This window comes from Mesocricetus auratus, unplaced genomic scaffold (assembly GCF_017639785.1).
Source record: "Mesocricetus auratus isolate SY011 unplaced genomic scaffold, BCM_Maur_2.0 Super-Scaffold_100009, whole genome shotgun sequence".
Lineage (NCBI taxonomy): Eukaryota > Metazoa > Chordata > Mammalia > Rodentia > Cricetidae > Mesocricetus > Mesocricetus auratus.
Window position 1 is genome coordinate 26,930,741 of NW_024429193.1, and position 14,904 is coordinate 26,945,644.

Sequence of the window (14,904 nt, forward strand, 5' to 3'; positions counted from 1 at the left end):
TATGTGCAGTATAAAATCCATTTAGAGCACTAAACCACCATTTTGTAAGAAGACAAACCTTTAAATAATTTATAGCACTAGTAAACCCAGAGTTCCTGGTAGATTTAAAAACAGCACTTAAAATATCACTTTAGATTAAAACCAGCGGCAAGAAGCCTACTCCCTTGTGTTCTAACGGGCCAAGTTAAAACGCAACACTAGCAGGCCATCTAGTGACCACTCGGGTTAGTAGAAAGAAAAGACAAAGTCTCCTGCTTGCTTGTCTTCTGTATTCCTGAATAAATGCATAGGAAATGGAGCAAGTTAAGAAAGCCAAGGTCCTTGGACTAAATGCTGAGATGTGTACTCTTTATCTGAATGACTGCATCACACAGCCAGACCGAAAGAGACACTAGAATCTAAAGCAACCACGTGACCAAAGACCTCACAGTTGCAGCACCCACTTTTCTTGAACACGAAAAGTAAGTATTTACCTTCCTTGCTGACAGTACCTTAGGAATACCAGGCAGAATTCATTTCAGAAGAGTCTCTCCAAAGTAATACTGATGAGAAAAGGCCACCTGCCACTACTATTCCCATGGGCACAGCCTTCTCAAGTTCCTTCAGAGCGCGTCAGCTCCTCTCGGTTATGAATAAAGCGTGAGGGGAAGCTTGGAAAATACCATGGCAGGTGAGGGTGTTGGGGGACGAGGGACAAACATGGCAGGCAGGGAGAGCTTAGTGAGAAGTTCTATTGGAAAGGGAAAGGGGAGAAGGAAAGGGAAAGGAAGGAAAGAGACACAGAGAAGACAGAAGAGAAGAGGGAGACAGGAAAAATCCTGTCTGCTCCAGGGGAACAGCAGGAAAGAGAGAGAAAGAGATGGGGAAAGAGAGAGCGGAAGTGGACGGTGGTCTTGTTTTAAAGGGGTCCTTTGCACCTGGGCTGACCAGGGTACTGCCTGAGTGCATTCTGCCAGGTGACAGGGGCGGGCCAGCATAATGCCTGAATTCTTATACTCTCTAACACAAAGCCACACACAGCACAATGGGAAATGTATTCTATATTTGGTCCTTACACCCAGTTCCCAACGCAGAACTACAAGTTTTGAATTGCCTGAGTGGCAATGTCTTTCGTACAGACTCTTGGTCGATGTGTCCTGGACAGCTTCAAGATAGGATTCTGTCATCAGAAGGATTACCTTGATTGCAGGTTGGTAACTTTCAGCCTCAACCCATGCCTGCTTAACAGTCATCGTCTACAGAAAGCCTCCCTAAGAATCCCTAAACAATGGCATTCAAAGGCTCCTTGGTTGCTATACATGTGGAGATGCTAAGAGAGTGGCAGCCTAAAGAAAGCATGGAAATGTGGTTCCCCCTACCCCACACTACCCTATCCATCCCTTCCATCCAGCTATTCCTAAACTGCAGTAAGTCAGCAGCAACCAATACAGTGCCTTGCTGAGTCATTCTGAGCATTATAAAGCCTAAGAACTTATATAAGAGACGGGCAGAAAAGTGCATTTCTGACTCCTATTTGAACAGGCAGTCTTCTGAGATCAGGCCCTTACCCTGTGAACTAAACTAACTCCAGAAAGGTAAGAATTGAGCTGAGTGGAGCTGGAGAGATGGCTCAGCGATTAAGAGCACTGACTGCTCTTCCAGAGGTCCTGAGTTCAATTCCCAGCAACCACATGGTGGCTCACAACCACCTTGAATGAGATCTGGTGCCCTCTGCTAGCATGGAGGCAGAAGACTGTATACATAATAAATAATAAAATCTTTTGGGTTTTTTGTTTTGTTTTGTTTTTGAGACAGGGTTTCTCTGTGGCTTTGGAGGCTGTCCTGGAACTAGCTCTTGTAGACCAGGCTGGTCTCAAACTCACAGAGATCCGTCTGCCTCTGCCTCCCAAGAATAAATAAAATCTTTAAAAAAAATTGAGCCACGCTGTTGGGACACTCCAGTGATGTCAGAGGGAAGATAACCAGTCACTGTGAGGAAAAACAAGCAAAACCCTTAGAAGTGAACCAGAAGCAGAGATAAAACTGTCCTTGGTTTATTTCAGGAGCAACGTCGTCATTATAAGCAGCAATGGGTTTTGTTAGGATCCCAACCAAGGAGGGAGCCCATGCACATGAGTTAGCAAGAGCTGCCACAGCCAACCGCTGGGACAGTCAGCAGCCTTGCAGGCGAGACACTTGAGCAAACCCACCTGTCCACCTTGGATTGTATGCCACCCACGTTATCGATCTTTGCAGTCAAGGACAACTGTCCCAAGCCAACTTTTAGAACCTCCTCACTTACCCTTTAGAAAGCCCTGTCTTGCTGCAGGGCATGGTGGTGCAAACCTTTAATCCTAGCAGATGGCTGTGAGTTGGAGGCCAACCTGGTCTACATAGGAAGTTTTAAGACAGCCAGGGAGTTCTTATCTAAAATAATAGTAATAATAAGAAGAAGAGATAAATGTGATAATATATTGTTTATGATCTAATAAGGCCACTGGAGATCAGCCACACTAAACAGCTATAGAAGCTGGGCAGTGGTGTCACACACCTTTAATCCCAGGGCTCAGGAGACAGAGGCAGATTGATTCCTCTGAGTTCAAGGCCACCCAGGGCTACATGAGAGTGAATCAGTCTAAAAGAGAAACAGAGCTCACGCCTTTAATCCCAGCCCTAGAGAGGTCTATAAAAGACAGGAGCCCAGTGTCTTGTGCTATATTCTGACAGTTTTCAGTTGCAGGGAAGACAGGATCTCCAATCCAGCCTTGGGAGAGGTAAGAGCTACTGGCTGGCTGCTTTGCCTCTCTTTGACCCCAATATCTGCCTCTGGGTTTTTTATTATTCATGCTACAAACAAAACTCACAGGGACGCTTCTCGGTGGTTAAGAACTCTTGCTGCTCTTTCAGGGCACCCAAATTCAGTTTGTAACACCCATACTGGGCAACTCACAACCACCTGTAATCCTAGTTCCAGGAGAAACAATACCTTCTACTGACCTCTGTGGGCATCAGGGCACACATGTGAGTGCAGGAGTGTACTGCACACACACACACACGTACACGCACACACACGCACACACACACACACACACACGCACACACATACACACCTTTAAACAAATATAGCCTACAAAAACCTTATTTCCCACCATGTAGAACATTTTACACTATCTAGACTTACACACCTGGGAAGTTTCTTTTTCTGTATAGAGAATATCTTTTCCAGACTAGGCAGTATTGTCATTGATTTTTCTCTAGAATACTTACAAAGTATTCTAAAAGTACTCTGTCTACACTCAGGAATCAACTCTCAAGGAAGTAAAAGGGAATTGGATGAAAGAGTCAGGTTTCAATAACAAACTAGAAAAGAGAGTAATTATAATATAGAGATGGTGGTGCATTAGAAAGATCTAAGTGGGCCAGGCAGTGGTGGCACACGTCTTTAATCCCAGCACTCGGGAGGCAGAGGCAGGCTGATCTCTGTGAGTTCGAGGCCGGGCTGGACCGACAGCCTCCAAAACAATACAGAGAAACGCTATCTCGTAAAACCAAAAAAAAAAAAAAAAGAAAAGAAAAAAGAAAAGAAAGAAAGATCTAAGTGTGGGCTGCAGAATTCACACTGTGACAATGCCAACTACACCTGACTAACTATTCTGAGACACATCGCAAACCCAAAGCTGCTTCTCATCAGTAAAATGGCAACAGTTATCATCACTCCTCAGGACTTTAAAACACACTGAATACACCAGCGCTACCTACATACCTAACACACGGCCTAACAGGGTAACAACAGGCCTAGCAAGCTGTTCATGGCTCTCACCTCTGCTCATGGGCTTCTCTTTCAGAACAGTTACAGTCACCACAGAATGCTGATTAGTGAGAACCTATCTTCACATCACCGATCAAGGCATGTACTGGAAACTGATCAGGCTATCCTCCTTTGCTTTAAATCACCGCTATACTCATACATCTCCAATCGCTCTGGAGTCCACCATGCTCTCTCCCTAACCACCTGTGGAAACTCACAAACATCGCTGCATTAGTAATGAATGTGAATGGCATTTCCTAGTGTGCATTATTCCAAGTAACCACTCCATGGGAAAGCAGTGTGCACCCCACCAGCTGACAACTGTGATCTGGTATCTGTTCCCTGGTTTCTCCATGTGCCCTAAGGCTTATCTAAGAGTCAACTTTACTAGGAAACAATCCACAAGTATACATGGTAGAACAGATGTGTGTCTTCCTCCAACTGTCATTCTGAATTCTACATCATGCTACAAAAGAAGCAGCATAACCTAATGCACACATGGCCATCCTGTCTACATACTATAAACTAAGTAAGAATGGAAGGACCGAACATGTAGCTCCATAAAGCAACGGCACTATTGGGTCAGCCGCCACAGCCCAGTGTTCCCTGTACTGTCTCCCATGTATGGTTCTGAGTGGCTGTCCAGATAACGAGGCTCGCCATGCACAACAGAACAGTACTCACATGCTGTCAGGGAGGTTGTCTGCTTAGGAGAGTACGTAACTGAGACCCTTTCCCCAAGTAAGGATGATGCCAGGAGAACAAATGACAGAATTGGGGCACTGGATGTCTTCTCTGTGGTCACCCTGCTTTGTGATAAAAACAGCCTTCCTAAGAAAACTTCTCCGTTCTAAGCCCATGCAACCAGAGTCACTTTCTAGACCTAAACAGAAGTATAAGAAGACTCCTAAACTAAGGCCAAAGATACATACAAATCATTGTGAAATCCCTAGAAACAGAACCCAGCACCGCCGTAAGCAAAATCTCCTAACTGCTCTGAAATACTCCCGAGGTTTTGTGTGTGTGAAAGGGGACACACAGGAAGGGCTGAGCACACAGAGCTCTTAGGAATGTCACAGAAATGGGGGTAAGACGGGAGCGCAGACGCTCAGGGCTTAAGAGCACTGACTATTCTGTATCCAGGCACTCACATGGCAGCTAACAGTGGTCTGTAACTCTAATTCCAGGGGATTCTCGCTTCCGGGAGCACTGCACACATGTGGTGCAGACATATGTGCAAGCAAAACACCCATAAACATAAACGAAAACTGAGAACAGCTTTAATTTAAAAGGAAATACAAGGGAGACGGTATTAGAAGGTAAAATAGGAGGGAAAATGAGCCCAGTTTCTAAAGGTCAGAAAGAATCACTGTGAAAGAAAGAAGCAGTACACGTGCGCCCTTTATAATACTCAGCAAGTGTCGAAGGATGGTGAGTACTATATACGTCTAAGCCTCTTTTTGAGACACTGGGTGAAACCGTCCAATCATCACATAAAAAAGGATAACTAATCCATTCTCTAATTAAGATGAAATAAATCAGGAGGAAGGCATTAACTGAAAGTACAGAGATTAAGATACACAATGGAAAGAGAAGGGAGGAAGAGGAGTGAGGGGGGTGTATACATTATGGTAGAATACATAATGACAATACACACAAAGGTATGCATCTTAGAACCAGACTATGAGAAATCCCCACACAAATCTCCCAATTCTGTAAAAAAAAACAAACAAACAAACAAAAAAACAGGGGGGATCAGCAATGAAATACTGGGGGTGGATGGAGAGATGGGCTCAGGGTGAAGGGTGAAGAGCACTGCCTGCTCTTCCAGAGGACCCAGGTTCAATTCTCAGCACCCACATGGCAGCTCACAACTATCTGTAGCTCCTGCTCCTTAGGATCTGACACTCTCACACAGACCCAGCGAAATGCAAATGCACATAAAATAATTTTTTAAAAGAAAAAGGGAATACTTGGATTAAGCTTCATAGAGATAATTCAATGAATGACGTACATGAAAGAACAGAGGAGTGGTCACAGAGTCAGAGTGGCACTGACACTGTCCTCTGACCACTAGGGAAAACAACATGGAACTCACATGCTTGGCAGGAACCCGCAAATCTGTGCCTCACCTACAGGACGACAGTGAAACCCCAAGCAGCCTGAATATAACGCGCTGTGTTGGGTGTTGGATAAGAAAGAGCATCCTTGGAAAACTTAACGCGAGGAATTAAGGGTATATGGGAGTCTGTGCCACTCCTGGACTTACAGAGGAACAGCAGTATCTTCACAGACATTTAAGGAACAATACAAATCATCAACAACACAAAGCATTACACAGGGGTAGGGGCGGCAGAGGCAAGAGGCAGATTTATGCGGGCAAAGCATGAAATCCCAAGAATGCTTTTCTAAACAGCACCCCAAACAGTGATGAGGAAATCAAAGAAACAAGGAAAGAGGGGTGATGCCGGCAGTAGCCAATACACACTGAGCTTAACAATCCCTCTTAGAGGCTGACCCTGGTATTATCAGTAATCCACACAGGAGGACCTCTGCACAGTTTCCTAGGATTCTATAACCCATTTAAGAACTGATGAGTACACAAAAAAAGATAAAAATCATGAAATTAGATTACATACAACTTTTTAACTTTCATCAACAAAATTCAAGTAAAGCAAGTAAGTTCAATGTAGACAAATGTAAAAAGGCCCTACACTGAGCACGAAGACTAATAGCTGACCTTGAAGAACTTGGAGCCTGTGGTACTTTACAAGTGATTACTAACTAAATACACCCACGGCATGGCAGACACCAAGAGAGGCCCACAACATAAGCATGTCCAGCCTTTAACATCCCCACATTCTCTACACGGTCCACCTTTGAGGACCACACAACCAAGTAATGAAACAAAATACTACCAATAATAATAACAAATCCCCAAAACAACCTCATAATGTTTTACTAAGGTTAGTTTTATGTTGGGCTACACTCATAACTACCCTGAACCACAGGTTGAACAAACCTGGTCTTTGAAAATTAAAAAAAGAGGGCAGGCAGAACAGCTTGGTGATACAGCTCTTTGGGGTAGAGTGATTGATAACTACACACAAAGCCCAGGGTTCAATCCCAGGACCACATAACCCAGGCATAGTAGTGGAGTACACTGTATGCCCAGTCAGTACATAAGAGGCAGAGAACATCAAGAAGTTCAAGTTCATTCCTGGTTATGTAGGGAGTATAACACCAGTCTGAACTACAAGTGAAAAAAACATTATCTCCAGCCAGTGAGACGGCTCAGCAGGTTAAGACACTCACTGCCAAAGCTGACAACCTGAGTTCAATCCTCAGAACCCACACAGTAGAAGGAAGGAGAGAACCAAATAGTCAGCTGTCTTATGACCTCCATGGCACGCACGCACGCACGCACACACACGCACGCACACACACACACACACACACACACACACACACGCTGGGCAAAACACTCATACACATGAAAACCAAACAGTACAAAAAGCAAACCAATTTTGTCATCATTTGACTTTTCTTCACTATCATGTATGTCCCTCTTGAAGTTCTCCAGGAATTCATGTATGCTGACTACATTCCACCGGATCCTACGCACACACACACCTTGGGGGCCAGAAACGGGCATAAGACTCCCTGGCATTGAAGTTACAGGGAGCTGTGGACCTCTATGTGACTGGTCTTCTAGAGATTCTTAACCAGCAAGCCAATTCTCCAGCCCCTAAACTGTTAGTTACTGATTACCACAGTTTAAAACTCCTTCTGGGCAAGCCCTGGTAATGCCCACCTTTAAGCCCAGCACTCAGGAAGGAGTTTGAGGCAAGCCTGACCTACATAGGGAGCACTAGGACATCCAGAAATACATATAGAGACCCTGTCTCAAAACAAAAAATCCTTCTATAAGCTTGTCAATATATTGAGTACAATAAAAAATTAAGAAACTTAAAAATAAATTAATTCAAATAACTAAGGTTATTTATTAACTGAAAAAAGCAGGGCGTCTGTGCAACAATAGCTCACGGCTTAACATATAGCTAACTAGATTCCCTGTTGGAGAAGAGGTGATGATGTAAAAGAAACATTTAAAAAGAGAATGGCAGCCAAGTTTTGGTGGCGCACGCCTTTAATCCCAGCACTCAGGAGGCAGAGGCAGGCGGATCTCTGTAAGTTCGAGGCCATCCTGATCTACAGAGCGAGTTCCAAAACAATACAGAGAAACCCTGTCTCGAAAAATCAAAGAGAGAGAGAGAGAGAGAGAGAGAGAGAGAGAGAGAGAGAGAGAGAGAGAGAGAGAGAGGGAGAGAGGGAGAGAGAGAGAATGGCTAGACTAATGATTACACACAGGACACAAACACTGAAGTCACAATAGCTATACATATGCAAGCTACTGTATGTCAATTAAACGAAGACACATTTTAAAGCAATGTAATGGCATGGATTTCTAAACATCAATAAAATGCTAGGCAGGGGGGCACACCCACCCACCTGAAATCTCAACATTGGGAAGGCAGAGGCAAACTGGAGGCTAGCCTGGACCACAGAGTGAGTTCCAGGCCAGCCAGGGCTACATAGCAAGAGGTTGTCTCAGACAATGAAATGACTGTGAAGAGACATCTTCACAGGACTGCAAGAAAGCAAATCCACCTGGCCAACATTCGTCGAAAGCAGACCAAGCAGAGGAGGGATCTCAGAAACGACTTCTCCAGACACTCCTCTCCGCCTCCAGACACAGCCTGCACCCTGAACCACGCTGCTAGCACACTCCCCAGGAGCTCTGTGTTCCTCTTTCTTCTTCTCTGCCCTACAATGCAAACCGCCCAGGATGGAATCGTGGCTGATCAACCTCTGCACTAGTGCCTACATTTGTTACTAACTACAGTAATAGGGTTTTATTTTTTTTCTCTCTCCTTTTTTATTTTTGTCTTGCATCCACAAATGTCCATTTCAGAAAGAGAGCAAGTAACTAGGATTAAATTTACAAAGTCAAATCGCAGCACACGCCATTGTGTTGCTCTGCTTTTTTTCTTTTTTTTTTCTTTTTTTTTTTAATTTTATTTTCCAGTTTAAATTTGGATAAGAAACAAGGTTGCTTCACAAGTCAGTTCCAGGTCCCTCTCCCATTCCCTCCCTTCCTCCCGAGCACTCCCCCCCCCGTTATCCCCTCATTTCCCCAGGGAGGGTGAGGCCCTCCATGGGGGTGTGCATAGTCTGTCATTTCATATAGGGCAGGGCCTAGACCCTTCCCCAAGAGTTCGGGTGAGAATGCACCTCACATTGTTCTACGGGAGTCCAAAGTCCGTGTGTATACTTGGGATGGGTACTGATCTGCTGCCCAAGGCTCAATAGATTCCCTAGGCCTCCTCACTGACACCCAGATTCAGGGGGTCTTGGCCAGCATGGGACTGATCAAGTAATAGGGTTTTAATTAATATATGAGGAATGACTGCCGGAGAGCTGAGAGGGAAGCCGAAGGCAGAGGAATAGACTAGAGCCCAGAAGTTAGTTAACAGGAAACCTAGAAACTGAAGATGAAATTTTAAAAACCCTCCTAAGGTACTACTCAGCAGAAAAAAAAGATGGAATCTTGAAATTCGCAGGTAAATGGATGGAACTAGAAGAAAGCATCCTGAGTGAGGTAACCCAGTCACAAAAAGACAAACATGGTACTCACTCATATATGGATTTTAGACATGGAACAAAGGATTACCAGCCTACAATCCACACTGCCAGAAAAGCTAGGAAACAAGGAGGACCCTAAGAGAGACATACATAGTCCCCCAGAATAGGGGAAAGGGACAAGATCTCCTGAGCAAACTGGGAGCATGAGAGGAGGGGAGAGGGAGCTAGGAGAGAGAGAAGGGGAGAAGAGGAGGGGAGAGGAGGACATGAGGGAGCAGGAAGATTGAGTCAGGAGAAAAAACAGGAGAGCAAGAAAAGAGATACCATAATAGAGGGAGCCATTATAGGTTTAAAAGAAATCTGGCACTAGGAAAAGGTCTAGAAATCTACAAGAATGACCCCAACTAAGAATCTAAGCAATAGTGGAGAAGCTACTTAAAATGCCCTTCCCCTATAATGAGATTGATGACTACCTTAAATGCCATCATAGAGCCTTCATCCAGTAGCTGATGGAAGCAGAAGCAGACACCACAGCTAAACATGAGCCGAACTCCTGGAATCCAGTTGCACAGAGGGAGGAGTGATAAGCAAAGGGGTCAAGACAAGGCTGGGGAAGCCCGCAGAAACAGCTGATCTGAATAAGGGGGAGCTCATGTACGCCAGACTGATAGCTGCGAAACCAGCATAGGACCAACCCAGACCCCCTGAATGTGGGTGTCGGTAGGAGGACTGGGCAGTCTCTGGGGCCTCTAGAAGTGGATCAGTATTTATCCCTAGTTACAAATGGACTTTGGGAGCTCACTCCACATAGAGGGATACTCTCTCAGCCTAGACACATGGGGGAGGGCCTAGGCCCTCCTCCAAATGATGTGACAGACTTTGAAGATTCCCCCATGGAAGGCCTTACCCCCCCCCCCCGGGGAGCAGAAAGCGGGGGCAGGGGAGGAGGGGAGGGAGAGGGAACTGGGATTGACATGTAAAACAAGATTGTTTCTAATTTAAATTTTAAAAATCATAAAAAAAAACCCTCCTAAGATAATGCAGTTGGCCTGAAGGTAGTGGTCAGAGCATCAGTAGCACACACATGCACATATAAAATGTCAGAACAGTTGAAGTCACTAGTTCCTATTATTTCTATTTATTCAGACAAAGCATTTGAATAGGAAAAATAAACTCAGAAGAAAAGCTTTACGCTAATGACCTGGGATATATATTATAATTCAGAAAACTTCAAAGGTGAAGACAGAGAAATTAAAGCTATGAGGGAGACTGCAGATGAAAGGGGGTTCTGGTCAAACTTCTGTGCATAAAAAAGAAGTTGAAATACCATCACCCGGCTAGAACAGAATGGGGATGATGCCACCTCATCCTGCACAGTAGAAGAGGCCAGCATAGGTGGGCTCACATGAAAAACAGGTGAACACTAGCATGCCAGGTCCCACCACCCACACAGAAGCTCAATTCTCTCCAGCTAAAATGAACTATGGCACAGTGGAGTGAATGAAGAGGTAATGGCACTTCAGAGGAAAGAAAAATTATTTCTAAAACCAGAGCAAAATCCAAGGGAACCACGTATCTGTTATGGGGCCCTCATGTCTCATGCTTCCGTAAGCACAAGAGCCAGAAAGAGGTAGTAAGTTCAGGAAGCCTCCCTCCACAGGACCCGTCTCTAAAATCCAGTCGTAAGGGCACCACCAAGTTGAAGCAGGTGTGTACAAGTTATTACGGGGTATTCCGTGCACTGTGTATGCCCCACAATGCTAAAATAGTAGCATGCAGGAAGTTCCTGGCTTTTATGATGAATCTGAAAGACACTCTACGCAAGCCGGTCATTTTTAGAGGCCAGGTTATGGGGCAGTTTTCTTCTCGATTGCTTTCTCTCACCCGTTCCTGGAGAAGCTCCACAACTTGCTGGACACAGTCGTTGACGTCACAGGAGTCCGTTTTCAGCACCAGCTCCGGGGCCTCTGGTTTTTCATACTCAGAATCGATTCCAGTAAAGCCTTTAAAGGACAGCACACAGCAGAGGCGGCAGATATGTAAAGGGTTATTTCATCTGCACCAGTCTGCACCGAAGCTAGGCTCTCACTGCCCTGTCACGCCGCCATGGGCATCACGTACTGACGCCTTTCTTGGGAGACCTCTTCCTTACACATACAGTCAGTTCTCACTATCCACTGCAGCTGTGTCCAATGAAGTTGTCACAAATACTAATGAAGTAAACACTGAATCATGTCTCCTGGGTGAAATCCAAAGTCAAGCTCCTGCCAGTCTCAGGTGTCATGCGCATTTCTGTCTGAAGGCAACTTATCGAGCATATTGACTGGTTTACACTGACCTCAGAGCCGCAGCACAGCTCAGCTAGAATGAAACTAATGCACGCCTCCCCTGAGGCCTCCCAGCGTCCTTGCAATCAGATATACAGGGCCAGGAGTAAAGGAACTTGCCACCAAGTCTAACAACCTGAGTTCAAAGCCTAGAACCCATGTGGTGGAAAGAGACAGTCAACTCTTACAGCTGTCCTCTGGCCTACTCACACACAACTGATGATAAGTGAAATAAAAACACAGTAGTGCTACACAGCATTTTCAATACTGGTGGTCATTTTAAATATCACTCAAAAAAAAAAAGCATGGAAATGAGAAATAACTAATCTGCTCTCCTGCCCACTGTATCCATTACTCCAAGCAGGCAGCCTATTCTCTCTGAGTCAGGAAGCTGTCATCTCAATGGATGTGAGGTATGACAGGCAGTGGCCTCATCAGTGAACTGAGCCCTAAGACAGGGGGACCTGGCATCAGCTTTGCTCACAAGACAAGACGTCACCAGGGCAGGCAGAATTCTCCTCAGCTGCTTATTCTTGGGCCCAAAAACAGAGGAAAAATGGGTAACAAATATTTTCCTTTCCAATTTCCTTTTACCTTCCGGAGCCAAAAACTGGATACCCAATCTAGAATTCAGAGCTCCTACAATGGTCCCAGGCTATCCATCGTACCTTGTTAGGGAGGCAAGCAAGTTACTTGCATGACTCATCCCTAAAGAATATTCACAGAATAAACTACCTTCGACGTTTTATTAATACAGTATGTACTGTTTCCAGGATTGCCAACAGAATGAACACAACTAGTATCAAATGTGACAAATGTGTAGCACACTGAACTGTGAGCAGCCCATGAGCCCTGAGCAAGGTATGCATGTTTTCATGGAACCGGACATGTTAGTTCAAACTCGACATTAGAGAGGTTCACTAAAGAGCCATGTCAAGTGCTACGACATAAAAATGGGACACTCTCCTTCCATCAAGGCTCTTATGCATCAAGTATTTTTCCCAATAGCTGGGGGACATCCTACCCTTTCACGTCCCAACAAAGACTAGAGGTAGTGATGGCTGGCAACCTACTTCTAGACATCTAATTACGTGAAGTGGGTTTCAGCACCACCTCTCAAAGCCCCAGCTGTCCTGTGAGGAGAATTCCAACACAGCCAGCAAAGCTCACAGGGGCACAGTCCCAAGCACTGTTGCTGAAGCTGAGCGTGGGAACAGTATAAGAACCACTTACCCCTCAACCAGCCCCGTCACTACTCACTCCCAATTTCTTAGACAAGAGCATCAGTCCTGGAGGCTGGAGACATGGACCACTGATTAAGAGCACATAATGATCTGACAAAGGACCAGAGTTCGGTTCCTAGCACCTATGTCAGGCGGCCTTAGACTACCTGGAACTCTAGCTGCAGAAGATTCAATGCTTCTAGCCTGCACAGGCACCTGTACTGACAGGACACACACACAGACATAAATACAATTTAATTAAAAAAAAAAAGGGACCATCAGACCCACACACAAAAGCATGAAATATCTGGATAAAGAGAAATCTGAAGAAAATGTTTCTTGCCTTTTATTTCTCCTGCCCGTGCTTTCTTGTAGAGACCCTTGACATCCCTCTGTTCACAAACATGCAGAGGAGCATCAACAAAAACTTCAAAGAAAGGTAAGCTTGCACCCTCGTGAATCTGCCTGGCATTGTTGCGATCCTTCAGGAAAAAAGGGAAAAAATGTTCAAAATCAGTAAGTGATCAATAAAAAGTGAACAATAAAAAGCCAGATGTACCAACATAAAAGATAAATGAAGAAGACTTGGTACCTGAATTTGTTTATATATGTATATACGTGTACTTGCGCGTGTGTGTGTGTGTGTGTGTGTGTGTGAGAGAGAGAGAGAGAGAGAGAGAGAGAGAGAGAGAGAGAGAGAGAGAAGCTTGAAACCATTCAGCCAATGGCTATACTTCTGGATGTTTTAATAATAGGTTTTACACACACTGTATTTATTCAGAAAAAAAATCACAGAATATAATTTAAGTTATTTGGTCTCCAGGGAAATAATAAGGTTGGATTTAGCCTCAAAATACAGGCCAATATTTAACTGCATGCATGGCCTAATGCCACACTTTCAATACGCAATCTGCACCTAATACCAGCACAAAAGCTGCACACCTGCGTGTAAGGGGAGATAAAGTTGCACACCTGCGTGTAAGGGGAGATAAAGCTTGTGATGCACACTAAGCCGGCATCGGCAAACAGCTTCGCCACCTCCGCAATGCGTCGAACATTCTCTTCTCTGTCCTCAGGACTGAAGCCGAGGTTTTTATTGAGACCCTGACGGATGTTGTCACCATCCAAAGTGTAGCATGGAATGCCATGGCAGACCAGGTATTCCTCCAGTGCCATGCTCACGGTCGTCTTCCCGGCCCCAGACAGTCCTAGAGGGAAAGTCCAAACAAATCCCACCTGCGATGTTAGAACCAGGAGTCTAATGACAAAATCAATTATATCCGTTACTCACAGCATCGGGGTCTCAGAAGCACTCTTGCCCACTGTTTCTTTAAAAGTGGCCTTTTACCTACTCAAAACATCTGTAAGCATCTAGAGTTTACATTTTGGGGGAACATGGGGGTGTTCTTCTTAAGCATTTATCTTTGATAACTTAAATAACCCAGAAATCACCAATCACCAGTAAGATCCAAAAATTACTAACCAGTTTTAGTGTCATGGTTGGGTAGGTATGTTTACTTTGTCACTGGTGACACTATTGAAAGACACATGCCCCATTTTGTGTGTGTGTGTGTGTGTGTGTGTGTTTGTCTTTATTGTCCTGGAACTTGCTCTGTAGACCAGGCTGGCCTCGAACTCACAGAGATCCGCCTGCCTCTGCTTCCCGAGTGCTGGGATTAAAGGTGTGCGCCACCAATGCCTGGCTCTCACATGCCCCATTTTTATAATCAAATGCCACACTGTATATAATAAGGGAAGAAAAAGGAAGGAGAAAAGTCAATGTGGCACCACGAAGTTACCTCCACATTCCAGGATCATGCTGCTCATGGACCATGATAGAACTATCTAGAAGTCAATTCACAATATAATAAACCTAATAATCATAATTTCCATTCACTCTCCTTCCCAATCACTAAGTGAC

At 44.8% G+C, this 14,904-nt stretch overlaps 1 protein-coding gene across 2 annotated transcripts in view; it reads right to left on the minus strand.

Annotated features, from left to right (window-relative positions):
- Nucleotides 1–14,904, minus strand: part of Papss1 (3'-phosphoadenosine 5'-phosphosulfate synthase 1) — a 70,255-nt gene that overhangs the window by 40,091 nt on the left and 15,260 nt on the right. Inside the window, exons 3-5 of one of the 2 annotated variants that reach the window (XM_013122611.3) lie at nucleotides 13,926–14,191; nucleotides 13,327–13,465; nucleotides 11,318–11,436 (exon numbers count right to left, since the gene is read on the minus strand). In XM_013122611.3, the coding sequence (XP_012978065.1) occupies nucleotides 11,318–11,436; nucleotides 13,327–13,465; nucleotides 13,926–14,191 (524 nt within the window). The remainder of the gene's footprint in view (nucleotides 1–11,317; nucleotides 11,437–13,326; nucleotides 13,466–13,925; nucleotides 14,192–14,904) is intronic. The other variant, XM_005082798.4, reaches the window with a different exon arrangement.